Consider the following 24,245-nt stretch of genomic DNA (forward strand, 5'->3'; position numbering starts at 1 on the left):
CATACCACAAAAAAAAAAAAAAAAAAAAAAAACCCTCAAATCTTTACTTGAATTAGAAATACCAGTATGAACTTATGATGAATTTTATTTTTAAAGAAAAAAATGATTCCTATCTCTGGGCACTAAAAAGGCCTAGAAACAATCACAATCCAGCGGCAATTTATACCCCTAGCACTCAGAGTGTGACCTCTAAATACTAGGATTCTTTAGGAGAGGAGGTGTTAGGCAGAACTGAGATGGGAAATAGCAAGACAAGCCTGGAATATGTATACACATATTTAAGAGACTCAGTATGTTGACGTGTATCAAGTACACAGAAATCATCAGTTTTTAATGATCTCTTTAAGAGAAGAACTTAATTGGTCACTCCAAAGGTTGCTAAGACAGTGACTCATTACTCTGAAAATTGATGAAGAGAATGAATCAAGCATTTATTTTTCCTGTCCTATAACCATGATTCAGAGTAACTTAATAATAATGATAAAGAGAACTTTGTTCTCTATAGAAAAATCACAGTTAATAAACGCAAAGGAAATTATTGAATTAGAAAAATAACCATTTTGCAACCCCTTATGAAATAGTGGATCAAGACCTATGGTTTTCAACTGGGAGTGATTTTGCCCCCCAGGGGACATGTCTGGATATATTTTTCATTGTCACAACTGGGAGGGGGTGTGCTCTACTGGCTTCAAGTGGGTGAAGACCATGGATGCTGTTAAATATCCTACAGTGGACAGGACAGCTCTCCACAACAAAGAATTATCTGGCCCAAAATGTCAATGGTGCCAAGATTGAGAAACCTTGATCTAAGCAATAATTTTCAGTGGCTGCTATGAAAGCAGATAAGGTGAAAAGGTTAATAGTAAAGTTTATGATGAGTGGAGTAAGCTGATAACACCTCAACTAAACCCAACCTACTGATCTTAAAAATGAAAATATGGTATCACTTGCCTCCTGAGGTATACAGTAGGAAATACATGGTATCTTCCTGTGAAATATGCTATCCCAAATAGTTTAATCTATATTTATTAAGCTTGTAGATGTAACTCCCAGTTTACAGGAAATATGAAAGCTAGAGGACAAGTTAAATGAGCCTATCAGGAAGGAATCAGCTCAATCCAGATGTGGGAAGGAAATTCTTGTTGAAATAATTGTTGAAACTGAGTGATGAAGATGTGGAGACAGTTTTACTATTCTCTCTCCATAATGAAAAGTTTAAAATGTAATTAAAACCCTTTTTAAAAAAAAATAAATTTATTTATTTATTTAATTTATTTCTTTTTGGCTGTGTTGGATCTTCATTGCTGCTCACAGCCTTTCTCTAGTTGCAGCGAGTGCGGACTACTCTTTGTTGCAATGCACGGACTTCTCATTGCGGTGGCTTCTCTTGTGGAGCACGGGCTCTAGGCACGCAGGCTTCAGTAGTTGTGGCACGTGGCCTCAGTAGTTGTGGCTCACGGGCTCTAGAGCGCAGGCTCAGGAGCTGTGGTGCACAGGCTTAGTTGCTCCACATGTGGGATCTTCCCGGACCAGGGACTGAACCTGTGTCCCCTGCATTGGCGGGGGGGGGGGGTTCTTAACCACTGTGCCAGCAGGGAAGTCCAAATTCTATGTTTTTATGCTTTATGTATATTCTGTTTTATTTTGGGGTCCTTTGATAATGTGTACACAATGAACCATTTTATGGTTTTTACTTTCTGTTTGTCTGCCTAGTACTTGTATTTTTTTGGTGTTGTATCCCTGTTTGAGAACTCTAAAGTTCCTTTGTGAAATTATGCTTTATGAAATGGCTTCCAGGATCCATTTGTAGCATTCTAAAAACTGTGTTTTCCATTGATTTTAAATGTCTTTGTGCCATGTAGTATGTTATTTTACAGATTTTCTTTTTAAAAAGCTTATTGAAAGCAGTGGAATGCTCTGAGAAAATTCAGTCACACATTTAATGTATTAAATCTTAGCAAAAAAAAAGAAATGATGTGTTCAGCTTCCATACAATTAATCTCTTCTCTCTTATTTTTAAATTTAGTTCAATTGTTTCCACCCTGCTAGCTCTTATGGATGGATTGGACAGCAGAGGAGAAATTGTCATCATTGGCGCTACCAACAGACTGGATTCTATTGATCCTGCTTTACGAAGGCCTGGTCGTTTTGACAGAGAATTCCTTTTTAGCCTACCTGATAAAGATGTAAGAATTTAACATCACTCAAATTTTGACAAAATTGATTGCCTTTATCATGAACAAGTCTTGGTATAGCGAAAAATTGAAGATTGAGTTTTGTATGTTCTGAAGCAAAGTTGTATGATTAACATTCAAATATGTATGTATGTATTTTTAGGGAGGCATTATTTTATTTAAAGAAAATAACTTGGACAATTTTTTATTTTTATTTTTATTTTTTTTATTTTTATTTTTTGGTTCCCGCGGCTTGTGGGATCCTAGTTCCCCAACTAGAGGTGAACCCAGGCCACAGCAGTGAGAGCGCTGAGTCTTAACCACTGGGCCACCAGGGAACTCCCCACCCCACCTCCCTCTTTTTTTTTTTTTTAATAAAATAGTGCCTCCCTAGAAATACTCTTAAAATTCTTTCAATTTGAGCACAACCTTTGCATGTTAATTATACAGCTTTATTTTGATTCAGAATACGTGTCCTAACAGTCAATCCTTAGCCAATTCATAAGCCTTGGCTTTTTTCACGGATACAACCATATAATCCTATGCAGTTATTTTAAAGCTGCCTAATATTTTGAGAACCAAGTAAGAAAATATGGGTAGAGCTGTCAGTACTCTTAAAAACAGTTCTTAATATGTACCAGAATAAACAATAGTCCAGTATTTACTTAATTTCTCTCATTCATATTTATGATGACTAGAACTTGAGCTATAAATGTAGATCTGTTAAACATAAAAACCTCAAGCTCTTACAAATACATCTTTTTTTTCATTTTTACTGTTTCATATTTCTGTTTATATTAGGTATTAAAATCTTTAAAATTTTAGTAAATTATTTTAAATTGAAATTAATCTGAATAGCACTTTATTATTATAGAAAAATTTAACTGTATTTATTTGTAGGCTCGAAAAGAAATTCTAAAGATTCACACAAGGGATTGGAATCCTAAACCACTGGACATATTTCTAGAAGAACTAGCGGAAAACTGTGTTGGTAAACATTGCTTTAAGCATTAAAAGAAATATTACATGCATTTCAAAGATGGAATAAGTTGTAGTTTTGCCAAGGTTATGTTTAAAGAAATGCAAATTATATTTGTTTCTTATTTATAGTTTCTGGCATGTTTTCTTTTTCTTTTTTGGTGGGGGGCTGCGTTGGGTCTTCGTTGCTGTGCGCGGGCTTTCTCTAGTTGCAATGAGCTGGGGCTACTCTTTGTTGCGGTGCACGGACTTCTCATTGCGGTGGCTTCTCTTGTTGCGGAGCATGGGCTCTAGGCACGTGGGCTCAATAGTTGCAGCATGTGAGTGCGCAGGTTTTCAGTAGTTGTGGTGCGCGGGCTCAGTAGTTGTGGCTCACAGGCTCTAGAGCGCAGGTTCAGTAGTTGTGACGCACAGGCGTAGTTGCTCCGTGACATGTGGAATCTTCCTGGACTGGGGCTCGAACCCGTGTCCCCTGCATTGGCAGGCAGATTCTTAACCACTGCGCCACCAGGTAAGTCCTGTTTTCTTCGTATAAAGTCCTAGATATTATATAGAGGTAATTGATATTTTGGCTGTCAGGGAATTTCAGAATGAAGTTAGATCTTTTACTAACTGTTCACATTTTTCTAATTATCCTATTAAGCATTCTACATGTATTATTTCAGGTAATTCTTACATCAGTCCTGCGAAGTAGGTAGCTTTATCCCCATTTTACAGATGTAGAAATGGCTGAGAGAGCATAAATGAATAAAGAGAGCATAAATCTCTAAAGATCACACATCTAGTAAATGACAAACTGGAATTTGAACCTGATTGATTTCAAAAGTCGTGCTCTTGACCCCTGTGCTCTACTTCATGCCTGCATATTTCACTCTCAAAAGTTGATTGATTTGTTAAGGGTTATTATCAACCATGTAAGTTCACTGGGGGAATAAGAGACATTTTAGCCTTATTACTCCCAAGTATTTTGCTACTATATTGCTAGGCTGATTTTTAATTTTCTTTTAACCATGGTCAAGCTAATAGGGTGGTGGTTTACTTAAAAAAATTTTTTTGGTTGCCTTGGATAGGATACTGTGGTGCAGATATTAAGTCAATATGTTCTGAGGCTGCTTTGTGTGCTCTGCGTCGACGCTACCCACAGATCTATACCACCAGTGAGAAACTACAGTTGGATCTCTCTTCAATTAATATCTCAGCTAAGGACTTTGAGGTAGCTATGCAAAAGATGATACCAGCCTCCCAAAGAGCTGTGGCATCACCTGGGCAGGCACTGTCCACCATTGTGAAACCACTCCTGCAAAACACTGTTCACAAGATCTTAGAAGCTCTGCAGAGAGTCTTTCCACATGCGGAAATCAGAACTAAAAAGGCATTAGACTCAGGTATGAAACTTGATTGACCATTTAGTTTTCATAATTAGTAAAAGTAAATGTTTGTACATCCCTGTACAGTAATGTTTCTTTATAAAAGAGCCTCTTGAAAGGAATTTGGTCATGCTTTGCCTAGATATTTGAAAGAAATTTACTTCACAGATTGCCCTAGACTTAATCTAAGTTTGGAATGCATTTTTAAAATTTACTTGTTATTTATATCTACACAAACATTTTTGATTCTTAAAAAAATGTCATTGAAGTTCCTTGGTTTGCTAACTGAGGCATTACATGAAGATTTGCTTTGTAATTCAGAAAAGTTACTAATGCACACTTTTTTTGTTTACTTTATAGATATTTCTTGTCCTCTTTTAGAAAGTGACTTGGCATACAGTGATGATGATGTTCCATCAGTATATGAAAATGGACTTTCTCAAAAATCCTTTAATAAGGCAAAAGAAAATTTTAATTTTCTTCATTTGAATAGGTACACTTCCCTTGAAAATTAATATATTTTTTTTTCTTGTGTAAATTCCCTAAAACTAAATGAAATGATGTTTGAAAAGATAAAAGATGCCAGCCAATTGACTTTTTTAAAAAGTTAAAATATTAGAAAATTTTTTGTTGTTACAGTTGTCATGATGGTAGAAACTATACTTTATGAAGTATTCCTAAAAATCTGTAGAGGTTGATTGTTTCCAAAAACCATATGAACCATGATGTTATGATTGGCCATATTGTTAAAACTTTTGACTTCTAAAGTTCATTGTTGGTAATTGGGAGGGAAATTTAAACTTTTTTTCCTAAATCATAGGTTATTACTCATTTCTTTCAGAAATGCTTGTTATCAACCTGTGTCTTTTCGACCAAGAATATTGATAGTAGGAGAACCAGGATTTGGGCAAGGTTCTCATTTAGCACCAGCTGTCATCCATGCTTTGGAAAAATTTGCAGTATACACATTAGACATTCCTGTTCTTTTTGGAGTCAGTGCTACATCTCCTGAAGAAACATGTGCCCAGGTAATTCATTATTGCTCAGACAAATAAGGTGTAAGTCAAAGTAGTCTTCCAAAGGCAAAATCTAGAATTGCCTCGTTCTTTTTGTACTGTGTCTTTTGTCTTTCTGATTTCTAACTTCAGGTTTTCAAAATAGAACTATGCATAAGTGCTTAGTTATTGAAGAATATGAGTTTAAATCCCTTTTCCACCACTTACTTGCTATGTGACTTAGGAAAGTTATTAGACCTCTCTGCCCCATTTTCCCTATTTGCAAAATGGAGATAATAATAGTCCTTACCTTGTATGGCTGTTGTGAGAAATGAGTAAAATACTTAAAACAGTGACGGCTATGCAAAATAAAATTTTAATTTTCTTCATTTGAATAGGTACATTTCCCTTGAAAATTAGTATATATATATATATTTTTTGTGTAAATTCCCTAAAACTAAATGAAATGATGTTTGAAAAGATAAAAGATGCCAGCTAATTGATTTTTTTTTAAAGTTAAAATATTAGAAAATGTTTTGTTGTTACAGTTGTCATGATGGTAGAAACTATACTGTATAAAGTATTCCTAAAAATCTGTAGGGGTTGATTGTTTCCAAAAAACATATGAACCTTGCTGCTTCTGTTTTTGCTCTATTAAATTTTTTTTAAATGTAAAAGTGTTTTATATTTGTATTTTTATATTTAACCTTGGTTGCCGTAACAGAAAAGTCTTCTAGATTTCTTGAGCTGTTTTCTAATTGCCTGAAGCAATTATGTTTTTCTAAAAATGAGACTTTTATAAAACATTTAAAAACAAGATTGTGGGATTTAGGAAGCATTTTTAAAACTTGAGGGTTTTATATGACAATTGCGGGAAGTTAAACATTGTTCCAGATTAATAAAGCATATAACTAATGTGCTGACTCTCTAATTGAATGTAATTTTTTTCTCTCTCTACTAGATGATTCGTGAAGCTAAGAAAACAGCACCAAGTATAGTGTATGTTCCTCATATTCACTTGTGGTGGGAAATAGTTGGACCAACACTTAAAGCCACATTTACCACATTATTACAGAATATTCCTTCTTTTGCTCCAGTTTTACTACTTGCAACTTCTGACAAACCCCATTCCACTCTACCAGAAGAGGTAATTTGGGAGAAATCATTATATTTTAAAAAGAGATATACTTAAGTAATAAGAATTTATGGAAAAAATTCCAAGTGCTACAGAAGTGAATAAAATTATAAGGAAAAGTTTTCCTATTAAAGATACCATTGTTAGCTATTTGATACATGTGCTTGTTGGGCAGGCTGGTATATGTATATGTGTATGTATATACTAAGACCATATTGTAAATTTTTTTTCTCTAAATGTAATATGATGCATACTATTCTGTAACTTACTTTATATATCTTATGTATTTTTTAATACATAAGTCTTATTTCTTTTAAGAGCAGCATAGCTTTTTTTGTTTTCTTGATATACCATAATTTATTTATCCAAATCCTTATTAATAGGATTTTAGTTATTTTCCAGTTTTTTTACTGTTAAACTGCTACAGTGAGCATTCTTGGGTTTTAAATTATATGAGCATTACTATGTGGATTTTTTAACATGCATCCCTAAAAGTGGAATAACTATAGCTTAGCCACCAAAGAGTATGCACATTTGACGTTTTTGGTACCAAATTACTGTCCTTCAAATTTGTGCCACGGGCTTCCCTGGTGGCGCAGTGGTTGAGAATCCGCTTGCTGATGCAGGGGACATGGGTTCGTGCCCCGGTCCGGGAAGATCCCACCTGCAGCGGAGCGGCTGGGCCCGTGAGCCATGGCCGCTGAGCCTGCACGTCCGGAGCCTGTGCTCTGCAACAGGAGAGGCCACAACAGTGAGAGGCCTGCGTACCGCAAAAAAAAAAAAAAAAAAAAAAAAAATTGTGCCAATTTAGACAACTACCAGTGACAAAGTTCATTCTGCTTCTGCCTGTAATATTCTTCTCCTAGATACATAGAAAATAAAGGCGTGATCCTTTATTTTTCTCAGATTTCTGCCTGGATATCACCTCAGAGGTCTTCCTGATCAGTTTCTCAATTACAGCAGTAACACCTCTGCCTATCATTCTCTCTCCCTTACTCTGCTTTGTTTTTATCACTACTTGACATTAAATATTAATTTGTTTGACTCTATCTCTACTAGCAGAATGTAAAATACATGAAATCAGGGACATTTTTCCACCTCTCTGTCCCCAGAGTACATAATAAGCATGTTGTAGTCTTGTGTGTGTGTTTTTAGAACATTAGTAGGAAGATAATTCAAATATTTTATTTTAAATATATTTACTGAGCACTTATTCTGTGACAGACATGGTTATAGGCATTGGGAATATAGCATTGAACAATATAGACAAAAATCTGTATCCTCCTAGGGCTTACATTTTAGTTGAGGGAGAGACAAACAAAAATAGACTATAATACCAACCTACCAGTATGGAGAAAAATTTAGCTAAGCAATGCCAAAAGAGTGTGGTAGGGTCACAGTGTTAAATCCACTAGGTTAGCCTCACCAAGAAGATGACATTTGAGCAAATACCTGGAAAAGGTAAAGTAGTGACCCATTTGGGTATCTGAGGAACACAGGTTCCTGGCAGAGGAAAAGCAAGTGCAAAAGCCCTGAAGGAAAAGTGTGGTGTGTTGGAAAAATTGCAGAAAGTCTAGAGTGGCTAGAACAGAGTTAGTAAAGGACAAGTAGAAGGAAATGATGTCAGGGAGTTATCAAAGGACCAGATTGTGTCCCTGATGGCAGTTTTGTAGTTGTGAATTCTTCAACTAAAAATTAAATAAACTGGGAAATGAACATTAAGTATATATTAATTACAGATTCTTAGGGTGGGAAGAGTCCTTAAAGTTTTCTACTTTAGTCATCTAGTTCTGGACTCTTAAGTCTTTCTTTTGTGTAGAACACCTTCACAATTCATTTTGTTAGTTCTGACTCCTAAGAAAAATCAACTTATTTTCAGAGGCTTCCATTTCTTAATCTCCATTTGTTTCCCACATAAAATAGAGAGCCCGTCTATTCTGTCTTCATCATGACAAGCTCTTTGTATGTTTGAATATGGTTTTGTGTTCATTTCTATCTCCTCACTCTGACCCAGGCTTCTCCACACTAAAAATTTCTTCTTCTATGATAAGGTATATTCCTTAGGATTATTAAATACAATAAAAGTTTATTTCTTGCTCACTTAACAATACTAGGCAAATGACTAGATTGGCGGGTCCACCCTCCACCATGTAGTCATACCAGACCCTCAGGCTGAGAGAGCTTTCTCATTTTCATCATGTGGCTTTCCAGGTTACTTTCATTCCACCCAGCTGAATGGATTGGCCTTCTTATGCCTGGTCTGAAAGGGATACATATCATTTTCTTTCACATTCCATTGGCTAAAACTCACATAGCCGTACCTAACTGCAAGGGAGACTAGGAAATATGATACGGCAGTGTGCCCAAAAGGAAGAGAACATGGAGTGTGATAATAGCAGGCTCTGCTACACATCACACATATTTTTAGTTTCTTCAAAATTCTAGTCACTCTCTTAAATGTCTTTCTCTTTATATTCCTTTTGAAAGGCTGTACTCAGAATGAATTAAGTACTCTAGCAATGTTCTGATTAACAGAGTAAAGAAGAATTGCTATTTAGTAGCCACATTAACCATTGATTGATTGTACTCACTGCCAATTAAAACTTTGTTAATTATTTCAAAGTTTAAAACAAAGATAAGTTTATACTCTTGGTAATAAGTAAGGCAAACTAGCTGAACTTTATAAAGACGTAGGGAGATTGAAAAGCTGTCATCAGTTTAATCTTGGATAACTTCATCAAGAATGTGGGAATTTTGTACTCAAAAAAAATTTTTTTAAAGATAGCTTCTTTGTTTTCTTACGGTAATATTTCCTAAGCATAGCACTGTAAACTGAGTAAAGTATCCCAGTATCACACTGTACTGTAGGGTGGAATGGGCACTGGACCAGGAATTGCTCATTTTATAAAATGAATAGTCTATGTGGATACAAATAAGCAAGTCCGCTTTGAGCCTTATATAGTCTGTGTAGTCCTTAGTGATCCAGTGATATTGTCTATATAGCATTGGACTATAATATGTGAGAAGTACTGTGTATACCATTATTAGCTACATTAAAGTTTGTCCATCTCAAACCTGGAGTCAGAGTATCTATATGCATGAGTACTAGTGGACCCTAACAACACAGCAGTATGGAAAAATGAGAAAGAAAGTCATCAGTGGATTAGAAACTTTGATGAATCATGAAAGACAAGCAGTGGGGATTAGATTGATACAGGTAACCGCATTTTAAAGCATGTGCATGAAAGGACTGCTTTGAAAGATGGGAGTGGTTTCTAGCTCTGGTTCAGTGGTAGGAGGGAATTGAAAGAGTCTTTGGACAACTTTGGATTTTTGGGCTTTCTTCATTTCTGGCCATGCCAGACAGCAGTCAGCTGAGTTGTTTGTCCTCAGCTAGAGCAGTGAAGGTGGGCCCAAGGACTAGTGTGGCAGAGCAGTGACTTATGTGTAGGTACTGAATGGGAGGAGTAGGGAGACCCTGTGCCCAGAAGACAAATTACAGGAACATTCTGTGTCTAATATAGGCAAGCTTCTTTCATAGTCACTGGAAGTAGAAGCTAGAATAAACAGAAAAGGCATCTGTGGACAGTTGAAGATTTCAAAGGCGAAGATAAATTTATAAGTAAGCTTTTGAGGAAGGACAGCTCCATGGAAAATCATATCCATGCATCAGCAACAGATTGTTGTGGAAAAGAACCAACTAAAGACATTATAAATGAAATAACTCTCCCCAAATAAAAAACCCCACAGGGCTAAAAAGAAGCAGACACAGATAAGAGTGAATTAGCATGCTGGAAGATCATGAGATCAGAAATTCTTATAGTAAATAATAAAAACAAGACAAAGATTTGAAAAGTGAGGAAGAAGTTAAAGGAAACAGGACATAGATTCAGGTCTAACGTCTGTTTAATGGGATTTATGGGAGGAGAAAAATGTACAAGAGAAAAATAGTCACATAATAGAACATTTCATAGAATTAAAGAATACCATAATTTTCAGATTTAGAAGGTCCCCTGTTCTAACTGATGGATATAAAAAGGCCCACATCTAGATAAAATTTCAGAACACCAAAAGTATAGAGAAAAATCTAAAAATCTTCCAAGAGAATAAAACATTACTAGAAAGGACTGAAAATCAAATTGCTTCTACATTCTCACTGGTATAATACCAGCTACTAAGGAGGCAACTGAGCAATATTTTCAAAGCTAGAAGGAAAATAATTTTGAACCTGTAATTTTCTTCCCAGCAAAGTTAGCATTTGAGTGAAAGAGCAAAATAAAGATATTTTTGAACATGCAGTGCCTAAGAAACTATTACCCATAAACCCCTGACTGAAATAATTATTAAGGGATTATTTCTCCTCTTGGATTTTTTTTATTCTGCAGAAGTTGCATATAAGAAGCAGTGAGCAAAGAAAACAGTAAAACTCGTCACAAAACTGTGCTAGTAACATTTTTTTAAGGACTGTAAATCTAAGTTGATCTTAGATTCAATCTAAGTTGAACTTAGATCTCAGATCTTAGTTGATCTTCTGAACTCAAAACAGCAGGAGAAGGACATAGTGAAGGAGAATGAGGAAGTAAAATGAGGAAGTAAAAGCACATTCAGATTTGTATCTGATATGTAGATATTGATTAACTTCACAGTTTGGTAGGAAAAGAAGCTTAGAGATATGTCTGTTAAAACTTGTAACAATAAAAGAATAGAAATACAGCATACAACTTCCAGGCCACCAGAAAGGGGGAAAAGGTACAAATTGCAATAGAAATGTCAACAAAATAGATTCTAAAATTTAGTGTAGAAGAAAAAACTACTTGAGAGACTTCCCTGCTGGTCCAATGGTTAAGACTCCGTGCTTCTGCTGCACAGAGCAAAGGTTCAATCCTTGGTTGGGGAACTAAGATCCTGCATGCCACGTGGCATGGCTAAAAAAAAGTTCTTGAATTTCCAAGAAAATTTTGAAAAAGCCCACCAAATATGGTAAAGCATGCCACAACATTAGTGATTAAAACTGTGAATTTGGGCCAGAAATGACAAATTAATGTAATACAGTTCATTAGTAGACTCTTGTATACATAGTAGTTTAGTAAATGGATTAGCAAAAGGAGAGACATATTTCATAAGTGATGTTGTATATGTAGTTTTCATAAGTTTGGAGCATGGAAGAACCTACAAAGCAGAAAATGCAAAAGCTGTGAATGTAAATTTCTCTGTGTCAGAGGTAGGCTGAACAAAGTACACAAACATCATACAAGGAATAAACATTATTATCCTCTAATAATTCTTGGAAAGATCTAGAGGTTTGTTTAGAAACATCCTTTTGAGACCTGTTTTGCCTTTATTCTTTTTTTGGTAGTAAAATATACAAAATTTACCATTTTAACCATTTTTAAGTGTACAGTTCAGTGACATCAAGTACATTGCTTTAAGTTCGTTCATGATGTTGTGCAGCCATCACCACTATCCATTTCCAGAACTTTTTCATCATCTCAAACGGAAACTCTGTATCCATTAAACAATTATTCACCATTCCTTCCTCTCCCAGCCCTTGGACACCTCTAGTAACTTTCTGTCTCTTTGAATTTACCTATTCTAGGTATCCCCATATAAGTGGAACATAAAGTATCTGTCCTTTTGTGACTGGCTTATTTCACTTAGCATAATGTTTTCATTGTTCATCCATGTTGTAGCATGTGTTCAAATTTCATTCCTTTTTAGGCTGAATAATATTCCATTGTAGGTACATACCACATTTTGTTTATCTCTTCATCTGGTGATGAACATTTGGATTGTCTCTACCTCCTGCCTACTGTAAATAATTCTGCTATGATTATTGGTATACAAGTATCTGTTGAGTCTTTTATTTTTTTTCTTGAAGTTTTTTTGAATATACTGGGTTACATGATAATTTTGTGTTTAACTTTTTGAGGAACCATCATACTGTTTTCCACAGTGGCTGCACGCTTTTACATTCCTACAAGCACAAGGGGTCTAACTTCTCCACATCCTTACCAATACTTATTATTTTCCAGCCTTTATTCTTACTGAAGAACCACTCATTCTCATATCTCACTTTGGGCTGTGAAAGTGAATTACTTGATCTCAACAAAACCCTTTAAGTAAAATATCACCATATCAGTTATTGTATGAATTATAGTTTGGAGCCTTGAGTTCTAAAGAAGATCCCATGTTTTTAGTTCCTTATCTATTGCATACTTGGTTTATATAATACATAAATTCAATATAAGTAAAAGATTTAAGAAATTATTTCTTTATTACACGATTTAGATTGTCATTAAAAACGTGTACAGTAACCTACTGTGGCATTGAATGATTGATACATAGTAATGTGTGTGTATACATACATATGTATATAAAATGCATCTCTTTTCTTTTTTAAGGTGCAAGAATTATTTATCCAGGATTATGGAGAAATTTTTAATGTCCAGTTGCCTAGTAAAGAAGAACGGACACAGTTTTTTGAAGATTTAATTCTAAAGCAAGCTGCTAAGCCTCCTATATCAAAAAAGAAAGCAGGTTAGTTCCTGTATCAAAGTTAATATATAATAATTTTGAGAAAGTGGAAATAAAATATCAGTTAATGGCATTGCCATCTTCTAATATCAGAAGCTCAAAACCTCAGTTGAGGTTGATACCTCTTACCTCTTAAAATCCCTATGTTTCCCATTAAAATAGACTAAAGTTCTTATTTATTTATTTGTTTATTTAGGCTACGTCGGGTCTTAGTTGCAGCATGCAGACTCTTAGTTGCCATATGCATGCGGGATCTAGTTCCCAGAGATTGAACCCCGGCCCCCTGCATTGGGAGCTCAGAGTCTTACCCACTGGACCACCAGGGAAGTCCCTAGACTAAAGTTCTTAAAGCATACAAGGCCTTTCATAGTATAGCCCTAATCTTTGTGGAATTGGGGCTAGAATTCATAGCATAGCCCCAATCTGTCTTTCCAAGTGTACCTTTGGCACTTTTCTCTCCCCCACCTTTTTCCTTCCAAAGCACTCTATCTTTAAACCATACACAACATATTGTGTCTTTTCATAATTTCATTCATGCTTCCTTCTAGTATAACTTATTCTTTCTTCCCTAACATCTAGACAAAATTAATTTATTACCTTTATGATGCACTGTACTTTTTTCATACTACTAGTATGATATTACAGTGATGTTATAATTATGTCTCTTACTCCCTTAATTGATTGCCAACTTACTGGGGTAGCACTCTCATATTCCCTTGTTTATCCTTATTACTTATTAGTGCATATCTGTTTAAACAAAATTAAATTTTTGTTATATTTGAAACATACCACAATTTTTCGTTAGTTTAAAAATTAACTAGTAAAAATGACTTTTTAAAAAATTAGAATATTCTTGTCTTGGAAATATGCATTTTCAAAATTTTAATAGTCTCTTAAATGATCTTAAAATGGTAATGATTTAGGAATTAGCACTCCAAATTACAAGTTAGCGATTATTGCTAGGGGCGGGTGTAGAGGTCGAGATTATGGTAGCTGTTTAGTTTTCCAAATCCTCTGATTCCTGGCAAATACAAGGAGGATAATCCCTGAGAGCTTGTCTACTTTGTGTACTGAATCGTTTGTCACCCTTGATACAGTGGGAGAGTGGTAACTAAAATCTTCCATTCATGTAAAGTTTTGCAGGCCTTGGAGGTACTCCCTGTAGCACCACCACCTGAACCAAGACCATTGACAGCAGAAGAAGTGAAACGACTGGAAGAACAAGAAGAAGATACATTTAGAGAACTAAGGATTTTTTTAAGAAATGTTACACATAGGCTTGCTATTGACAAGCGATTCAGAATATTTACTAAACCTGTTGACCCTGATGAGGTATTAATTTAATCTTTGGATCAAAATGCTTCAGAATTAGAGACTATTTGACTAGTTTATGTGGTTCCCTCTGTGTACTGTGATCTTGTTTTCTGTATTTGGAAGCAGACCAAGTAGTGTCCTAAGCACATAGAGGCTTCAAGAGCTATGTAAAGCATTTTCCTTTCCTGCAGAGCATAGACAGACAATTAACTTTGCCCAACTCAAATGTTGTAGAAGTAATTTGAGAATGTCTTAATGCTACATGATATTACTATGACCTACACAGTTAAGAATGAGGTCCTAAGTTGACATTGAAGGGTGGGTGGCATTTGGATGAGGAAAGAGGTTTAGGATGCTACTGGAGATATAGGTGCCCAAGAATAAGAATGATTACAAAACAAAACTCGCCTTAAATAGAGTCACAGTTTTATATTAATATATTTTCATTATATCTTATGTATTTATTCTCTCTCCTTTATTTTGCCTGGTAGAAAAACTTGACTCAAATTTTTTACTGTTCAGAGTTAATTTAGTGATTTGGTCATTTGCTTGAATTTTAGGTTCCTGATTATGTCACTGTAATAAAGCAACCAATGGACCTTTCATCTGTAATCAGTAAAATTGATCTCCACAAGTATCTGACTGTGAAAGACTATTTGAGTGATATCGATCTAATCTGTAGTAATGCTTTAGAATACAATCCAGATAGAGATCCTGGAGGTGAGCGTTACTGGTTTTGTTTTTCTTCCTCAGAGGGTGGAATGGAGGCTGCTAACGCTTAGTGGCGGGTGATTTCATACTAGGTGCTATATTATAAACATTTTATATTCACAGTGCCATTCAGTCCTCAACAACGATATCCTCATTTTACAGTTGAGAAAAATGGAAGTTTAGAGAGGTTAAAAAACTTACTCAAGGTCATACTATCAGGAAGTGGCAGAGGCAGAATTCAAATGCAGGTTTCTTTCACTCCAAAACAATTACATGATATAGCCTCTAATGAAACACAAAATTGCATCACAACTTAGCTTGTTTCCTTTGTTTATCAATGTTCTTTCTCAAAGTAGAAAAATTAAAGCTCTCTGTAATAAAATAAGTTTGAAAGGATTTTCTTAGTTAAGACCATTATAAATTTTATTACAAACGTAATATAGCTTAATACTTGCTAACAGTAATACTTAAAAAACTAAGTCACCCATTTGGGGATATCTTTCCAGACCTTTTCTATGCGTAGAATGCATTCACGTTCTACCTCACATACCCAGTCCGTTAAATAAAATGTATAAAGTAAGGGATTTTTAAGTTATATATTTGTTCATATTTATAATGATATATTCAAATATCTATATGTTTGTCATAAACTTGTTCATTTCCAAAAAATATTCTCTCAGGTGCTTTTTCCTAGCTTCCTATTCTTGCTTTATGGTTGCTGTGCCCTTAACTGTCTTAGTGGATAATTTTTTTTAATAGTTCTATTTCCTGCGTTGGCTCTCTCCTCCAGTACATTGGCATTCTGTTTTTAAATTTGTAGCGCTTATAAATTAGATTGATTTCCACCACTAAGAGTTTCCTCAACAATTTAAAAGCTCACTGTTCTTCCCTTGCCAGTCTTCTGCCCACACCTTCCCTAGACTTTATCCTGTAGTTCAGAGTTCTGGAGGTAAGCAGTGGGAAACAGGCTACCAAGTTGGGAATACCCCTTAACTGTAGAAAGAAGGAAGCATTTATCCTGGAGAAAGAGGGCTTTTTCTCTTTCATTGCAGTCATACTGCCGCTGCTTCCCTTTTCGTCCACTGTGACAATCTAAAATTACTTTAGAGCAGTGGTGTTCACACTTTAGCTACCATCAGTATCTCCTACAGGACATGTTAAGATGCAGCTTGCTGGGCCTCACCTCCACAATTTCTGATTCTGTAGATACAGGGCCTGAGAATGATGTGCATTCTGACAAATTCCAAGGTTTTGCCGTTGCTGCCACACTCCAGGAACCAATGAACTTTGCCCGGCCTTTCTTCAGGCCATGTTAGAAGCCCCCAGCAACATCCCTTCTGTTATTATAGCTGTTCCTGTCAACTGAATATTGTGTGAATTTTGCAGCCTACTGCCCTGTGAGGGGGACTGATCCAGCTGTTCAAGCAAATTTACATTCACTTATTATCTGCCTGTTGCCTCAAGGCATTTTCCAGTTTACAGTGCTTAGGCTCAGTTTTGGATTTTTTTCTAGTGTTTCCTATGTAGGGTTGCTGTTTCATTGTCTTTGTTTAGTTTCTCTGTCAATGTAATAACATCCTCTGTATCTCTTCCAAAATTGTTTTCATCCCTGGTTCACTCATGACACTGATAGCCTTCCTTGCTGTTTTTGTGTCATTATGTTGTTTAGTTTTGCTACTGATTGATTCTTATATTTTCTCTGGTATTTCAAAGGGATCTGGATAGGACAGGGCAATGAAATTAGGTTTAGTCTGCTGTGTTGAATCAGATGTCCAGAACATTAGATTAACATCAAAAACAGAAATAACACAATTCCAGTAACTTTTACTATTCATGGTGGAAGTAAAAAAGGAATTGTAACGGCTATAATCTTAGCCCAACATATGGTGTTAATTTTTGTTACATTAGCAAAAGGAAAACATTTTAAAATTCTTTATTCATTCCATAGATCGTCTTATTAGACATAGAGCCTGTGCTTTAAGAGATACTGCCTATGCAATAATTAAAGAAGAACTTGATGAAGACTTTGAGCAGCTTTGTGAAGAAATTCGGGAATCTAGGAAGAAGAGAGGTAGGAAAATGATTTGATATCAGAAAAAGATGCTTTAGATGTATTGAGTCCTTTTAATTAATTGTTCATGTAATTTTCAAATCTGGAAATTTGATTTGATATTCCACATGTCTGTTTATAAGGTTGTAGCTCTTCCAAATATGCCCCATCCTACTACCATGTAATGCCAAAGCAAAATTCCACTCCTGCTGGTGATAGAAGACCAGATCCAGAGAAAAATGAAAAGCTGAAGACCCCCAGTACTCCTATGGCTTGCAGCACTCCTGGTAAGTACACTTATGTAATTTTTACTTACGAAACTATAGCCTTTATTCTCCTCTAATGCTGTTTACTTTTTCCATCAGTTTCCTTTGTCTATATTGATGCAGCGAATTATGTTGATTTCATTAACAGTAAGGCAACTTTGCATTCTTGAAATAAATCCAGGCTTGCAATAAAGTACCACTTGCAATCCCAGTTTACCTTTCACCTCTCAGTTCACAATCTAATTGTGGTATGACTTGATTTGAAACTGACTTTTATTTCCTATAAATCCTAGTCTGTTTCCTGTTCCTCTTAAAGCATAACTCCATGGAGTACCAACACAAATCCTGTGGGGTTTCTGAGGCCTCTCTTCTTTGGCAAGCTCTTAATTCCAGTTTTTGCTCTTTAAGCTCCATGAATTTCAGACTGTCCTCAGCTTCTTAGCCTCTCAGCTATTCATTTGTTTTCCCAGATTTTGGTGCCATAATTCCTCAATGCTTTTAAACAGAATGTTCATAGAGACAGTATTCAGTGGGAGCACCCCAAATGCAGATCGACAGTAGAATGAAAAAATACGGATTATTATACAAAAGTGAAAATTATTAAACTTCAAGTACATACAACAGTATGGATGAGTCTCCCAAACATAAGGTTGCAGTGTGGTTATACTGCGTCTAGTCTAGGCAGAATGTTGAATCTCTGTATACTGTAGTTTCTTCATCTGTAAAATGATGTCGATAATGGTAGCAAACCTGATCAGGTTAAAGTGGAATTTCAGTGAGTTAGTACATATAAAGGCCTTAGAAGAGTTCCTACTATACGGTAAGCACTCAGTAAGTGTAAGCTATTATTAGTCTTGCCCTTCCTTCAGTTCATTCCTTATACTACTGTCAAAGTGACCTTTGTAATATATGCATCAGACAATTCATGTCATTGCCCTCCTTAAAATTATTCGATTTTTAAAAAAATTATTCAAGATAAAATCCAAATTCCTTAGAATGACAGGTCATTGACCACTTTCTACCTTCTCACAGAATTCTCTACTTTTGTTTGTATATTCCAACCGTACAATACTATGGTGATAGCTCAGATTTTCCTCTTAATATCGCAGGAGGTATTTTTTTCCCCACTCACTTAGACTTTAAAAAATTGTTGAATGTTCTCTTATCATTTTTCTTTAAATTATTTGAAGCTCAGTTGAAGAGAAAAATCCGCAAAAAGTCGAAATGGTACTTAGGCACCATAACAAAACGAAGGAGGATTTCACAGGCAAAAGATGATGGCCAAAATGTCGTAGATGACAAAATTGAGAGTGATACAGAGGAAAATCAAGACACAAGTGTAGACCACAATGAGGCTGGAAACACAGGGGAGTCTTCAATGGAGGAAAATGAAAAGCAGCAAAATGCCTCTGAAAGCAAAATAGAATTGGGAAATAATAATTCAAGTACTTGTTTTGAAAATCAACTTGAAGAATCTGGAAAGACTATAGCATGTACAGAATTGAGGAAAGATAAGATCGCTTGCAATGGAGATGCTTCTAGCTCTCAGATAACAGATATTTCTGATGAAAATGAAGCAAAAGGTAAGTCTCAGTCAAGCAACTTACTAATTTTAAAAGATGTTTCATTCAGAGTTCTTAAATAGTTAATTACCATCTCAGTTTACTCCTTTTTCCTTGTCTTTCAGAGTACAGGAGTTAATTAGGGAAAATAGCATTATCTTTAATAACTGTTGAGCTAGTAAATCACTGTTGTTAAAAGCACACTATAGCATCAGACAGACCTGGATTTGAGCCTCTAGTTTACTGCTTAGTAGCTTGTGACCTCGGTCAAGATTCTTGACCCATCAGCCTCAGTTTTCTCATTTGCACAATTGGGGTAGATAGTTGCTGGGTAATAAGATATTCTGAGGATTGAATAAAGTAATTCATCTAAAGCATTTAGCAAAGTGCTTGGCTATACAATTTTTAAAAGCTGGCAGGATACCCTCTCATTTTTAAGCAAGATAAGCAGTTTCTTATCTTGTGATTTCTTGCTGAGTGATGTAGAACAACTGTTACTCGCCCCCATCATTCCTCTATCCCTACTGTAGGTTTAGCCCAAGTTTATTTATATTTATTCTAATGATCCTGCTCCCAAAGTCTTTCATGTAGAATTGTTTCCTGTCTGCACCTTTTTGGACCTTTGGCATTAGATTTGTTTGGTTTTTGGAAAAGCCAAACGTTATTTAGTCTTACAAAGCAAAAAAAGGGTAACAGGGTCAAAAATTTATTTTGGTCAAAAACAAGTATTGACTAAGTGAATGAGACTGGTTTTCTTCAGTGGCTTATATGCTGTAGATAAATCTTTTCCAAGAACTTCCTTAAAATGAGTTCTCGTGTGTTTGAGTAATCTTAGAATGGTCTAGGATATAGCCTTTGCGATGTGGATATTTTAAATGTTAATCCTCTGGCTGTATAATTTAGTATGTTTTGTTTAGGTTCAAAGTTTATTTTTTCTTTTATCATTATCTTTTGCGGAGCACAGGCTCCGGACGCGCAGGCTCAGCGGCCACGGCTCACGGGCCCAGCCGCTCCGCGGCATGCGGGATCCTCCCAGACCGGGGCGCGAACCCGGTTCCCCTGCATCGGCAGGCGGACGCGCAACCACTGCGCCACCAGGGAAGCCCCTATCATTATCTTTTTTAAAAGGACACTATTTAGTGAGACAGGTACCTGTTTATATGTCAGGAGATTTGGGTTCTTGTCCTGGCTCTTAGAACAGTTAGGTATGTTGACCATAGAAAAGTCTTCACCTTTCTTTGGCCTTATTTTTCTCATCTCTCAGTGAGTAGATTGTTCTAGATCAGGGATAGGCAAACTTTATCTGTAAAGGACCAGATAGTCACAACTATTCAACCCTGCTGGAAAATCCACATTGACACACATATGTAAAATGGGCATGGTTGTGTTCTAAGAAAACTTTAATTATGGATTAATTAAATCCAGATTTAGCCTATGCATAGTAGTTTGCAACTCCTGTTCGAGATTACTGAAGCCCCTTCCAGCTCTTAAATTCTGAGTTTTATGCCTAAGTAGGAGACAGTCCAATCTGTTGAGGATCCCTTGAAATACTCTGAGAAAATATTTCTGAAATGTCCTTAATTTTTTTTTTTTTTTTTTTTTTTTTGCCGCGCCATGCGGCATGCAGGTTCTTAGTTCCCCGACCAGGGATTGAACCTGTGCCCCCTGCAGTGGAAGCTCAGACTCCTAACCACTTGGACCCCCAGGGAATTCCCTGTCCTTAATTTTTGAGTGTGTAAATGGCAGCATCTTAATCTTACAGCAGAGTCAATAAACCAGAACAGGGGCTTGTGTCTAAGTAAATATGTCCTACTATTTAATCTGCCTAATATTTATTTTAGGTATTATAAAATGTCTATGAAACAAATAATAGTTATTTATTTTTTCATTCTAGAAATGTGTGTTCTGCGAATGACTCGAGCTAGACGTTCCCAAGTAGAGCAACAGCAGCTCATCAGTGTTGAAAAGGCTTTGGCAATTCTTTCTCAGCCTACACCCTCACTTGTTGTGGACCATGAGCGATTAAAAGTATGTAAATTGAAATCATAATGTTTTCATTGTGCAGATTAGAAGCATAACCCACCAAAAGAGGGATTGTAATAGTACATTGTATAAATTTGGCATGTAATAAATAATGATCTTTTATGAAAGGATAAACTTGGTATAGAATAACTTTCATAAAGGCAGTGGTTGGAGATGGCTAGTATGTTGATATTATTGTTTTTAACATACTTGTCTATGTCACTGATCCCATACATTGTTTTTATGACCATTACATATGACCATTTTAGTTGGTTTTTACTTAACAAAAACATGCAACCGTGGTTAACTATGAGGTAATGGAATATCAAGACCAGACTTGAAGAATCACAGAAATTTATCAATAGTAAGTCCATTTCAGTCATGACAAAAAAACACTGAGTGGATGGAAATTCCTTTTTGTAAGAAAAGAACCCTGACGTGGTGAGGTAGTTCATCATTTACATACTGTCTCTTTTTATTTCACATAACAGAATTGATTATAATGTGCTCATAGTGCCATAAAATATTCTGCAAAAATGTTACCTTTTTTCCTGTTAGTCTAATTTGAGATTATTTTTAAATTTGTCTCTAGTGATGTATGGCTAGAATTGAGATTGGCAACCTCCTCAGCTGTAGTTTTTAGGATGAGAGGCCAGAGTCATAGAATGTTGATAACATTACCTTACAGCTGAATGTCGGAGTCACTATCAGAGGCTGCAGTGTCTCATTAGATGACTTGGTCTGCCTTCTCTCTGGCTTATATGCTAAAAATGCCCCCAAATCTTCAAAATTAAAATATCTCAGGGAATTTCTCTCACATATGTAACACTTACATTTTCTTTTAGAATCTTTTGAAGACTGTTGTTAGAAAAAGTCAAGAATACAATATTTTTCAGTTGGAAAATTTGTATGCTGTAATCAGCCAGTGTATTTATCAGCATCGCAGGGATTATGACAAAACAACACTTATTCAGGTAAACTAATATATATGAGAAGTTAACACATTATAAAAATTTTTAAATACAATTTTTTAATGTGTGGATTATGGATTATTTCTAGGTATAACTGTGTTCTGTGCTTTTTTAAATCTAGCACTTAGTTTGTGTTTCTTTAATAAGCAGTGGAACACTGTAGTATCTGTAAGCTATGAAAAATCTATTTTGTGTGTATATTGATGAAGATATATAGTTCCTTTTTAAGACAGACTTAACATAGACCTATTTGTCTTTACTTAACCTTGCTTTATAGTGGGCATTCAAGTACTAATGTTTAAAAATAGAGTTTGGCTGATACCTATATAGTATTTTATATATATATATATATATATATATATATATATATATATAACTGCTATGTACTATATACCTATTAGCATGTAATATATATAGTATTTAGTATATCTAATAAAGTATACTATGGTACCTACACAGAATAATACATATGTAACAGTAGTACCTACAAAATATAAAGTATTAATATCTATATGTACACCAGTGCCTTGATTAATAACTGTATGAATTTAATGTAAGATGAAAGCATCTCAGACTTACTTCAAAGAAGTTTAAATAATGAAGTCCCATCAGTGATACCAGTCTATGTGATAGTCATAAACACTGAACAAAGTTTCTGTTTCACTATCAGATATATACATGGATAATAATATCCTTAAGGTTGTTTACTGCAAAAAAAAAAACCCCAGCAATGGAGTCATGTTTCTTTGATTTTTTCCATACTGAAACTTACTATTTTTCCTTTCTATCCTTTATCTAGAAAATGGAGCAAGAGATAGAAAACTTCAGTTGTTCCAGATCATGATGTCATGGTACCAAATATTCTTTATATTCCGTTCCTATTTAATTCACCTCTGTCATGTTGACATAATAACTGATGCAAGATGAAATCCTACATTTTAAGGAAAAGATTAAAATAGTAAATAAAAATATTTAAACTTTCTGGTATTTATGTACATGTGTAAGATAAATTACAGAGATAACTGATAAATATTGGAATTTTCATTGAGTCACTGTAGTATAGTATTCCTGTGGTTATCAGTAGTTAAAGTGTGGCCAACTCTTAATAAAGTTATTTTGATAACTAATGTTTATGGCACTTAAGAGTAATTAGTGACCTTGACATTCTTTTGTTTTAAGCACTTTTAATTTTATCCTTCCTAAAAATAGTTTATTGTGTCAGACTAGAAACTTACTTAACCATCCTCTCTTTGCCATCATTTGTCATCTTTGTTTTCTTCAATGCCCATCTCCCATCTGCCTTTAGCGTCCCCTCCTGTTCACCTAAAAGCTAGTGTTCGAGTAGTGATTTGCAGGAGGGCCCTTGAACAACTTCTAGCTGCACCACAATTCTGTACTTGAAGGTCAAAATTAATGCTTTTTAGATAAACATTTTTTATAATTCTCATTTGGATTAATAAAAATTTTAAATATTTTTTGGTTTACTTTTACGATTATATATACAAAAATGTATTAATGACTACTTTGTTAAACATCTTTTTAATAGCACGAAATTTTTATATTTGAAAACTATTTATATCCTTCTAAATGTGTTTAGGTTGTATTCTATAGATACCTTTTATATACAATTATGTAAATATTATAAATTTTGTATTAATGATACCAAAAATACATTTCTTTCTTAAAGCAATAAAAACATTCACTGCCATGCATATTCACTCCCTTCCCGCCCCCGCCATGTTTTTTCTTTTTAGGAGACATTCTACTATTAGTTTGTGAAATAGCTTCTGTTGGAAACTTCTTTTGAGGGGAATAGGGGATAATGATCTCATATGAGAGATTCTGGATTCTAATACAGTTTCTGAGTTAAACTGCCTTTTGTTGTCATTTTATCTGGATATTGTATTTAAAGCCTTCTAAAACTCAACTCAGATACCTTGATTAGTAGATACTATCTTACGTAATGCGTGATGCAATGCGAGTCACTGAAAACGTTTAAGTACCTGTATATTCCTGGATTCGCATACACACACACATACTCATTTTTAGTGAAGTTTATTATAACTTATTCTAGATGCATTTTTTATAACTAGGATTTTATTTTATATGTATAGCTTCTGTAATAAATTTTAAAGGTGAAAATTGCTTCTCAATGTTGTTTCTGTT

General features: G+C 35.1%; 1 protein-coding gene across 1 annotated transcript in view; it reads left to right on the top strand.

The window, feature by feature from the left end:
• ATAD2 (ATPase family AAA domain containing 2) overlaps nucleotides 1-24,010 on the top strand; it is a 47,811-nt gene extending 23,801 nt beyond the window's left edge. The window contains exons 11-25 of the mRNA XM_028500402.2: nucleotides 2,027-2,186; nucleotides 3,075-3,165; nucleotides 4,223-4,537; nucleotides 4,880-5,012; nucleotides 5,361-5,547; nucleotides 6,476-6,661; nucleotides 13,051-13,186; nucleotides 14,319-14,515; nucleotides 15,058-15,217; nucleotides 17,157-17,279; nucleotides 17,402-17,545; nucleotides 18,715-19,107; nucleotides 20,981-21,114; nucleotides 21,954-22,082; nucleotides 22,879-24,010. Coding sequence (XP_028356203.2) covers nucleotides 2,027-2,186; nucleotides 3,075-3,165; nucleotides 4,223-4,537; nucleotides 4,880-5,012; nucleotides 5,361-5,547; nucleotides 6,476-6,661; nucleotides 13,051-13,186; nucleotides 14,319-14,515; nucleotides 15,058-15,217; nucleotides 17,157-17,279; nucleotides 17,402-17,545; nucleotides 18,715-19,107; nucleotides 20,981-21,114; nucleotides 21,954-22,082; nucleotides 22,879-22,923 — 2,533 coding nt within the window. The 3' untranslated portion in view covers nucleotides 22,924-24,010. The remainder of the gene's footprint in view (nucleotides 1-2,026; nucleotides 2,187-3,074; nucleotides 3,166-4,222; nucleotides 4,538-4,879; nucleotides 5,013-5,360; nucleotides 5,548-6,475; nucleotides 6,662-13,050; nucleotides 13,187-14,318; nucleotides 14,516-15,057; nucleotides 15,218-17,156; nucleotides 17,280-17,401; nucleotides 17,546-18,714; nucleotides 19,108-20,980; nucleotides 21,115-21,953; nucleotides 22,083-22,878) is intronic.
• Nucleotides 24,011-24,245: the final 235 nt, after the last annotated feature.

This window comes from Physeter macrocephalus, chromosome 15, assembly GCF_002837175.3.
Source record: "Physeter macrocephalus isolate SW-GA chromosome 15, ASM283717v5, whole genome shotgun sequence".
Classification (NCBI taxonomy): Eukaryota; Metazoa; Chordata; class Mammalia; order Artiodactyla; family Physeteridae; genus Physeter; species Physeter macrocephalus.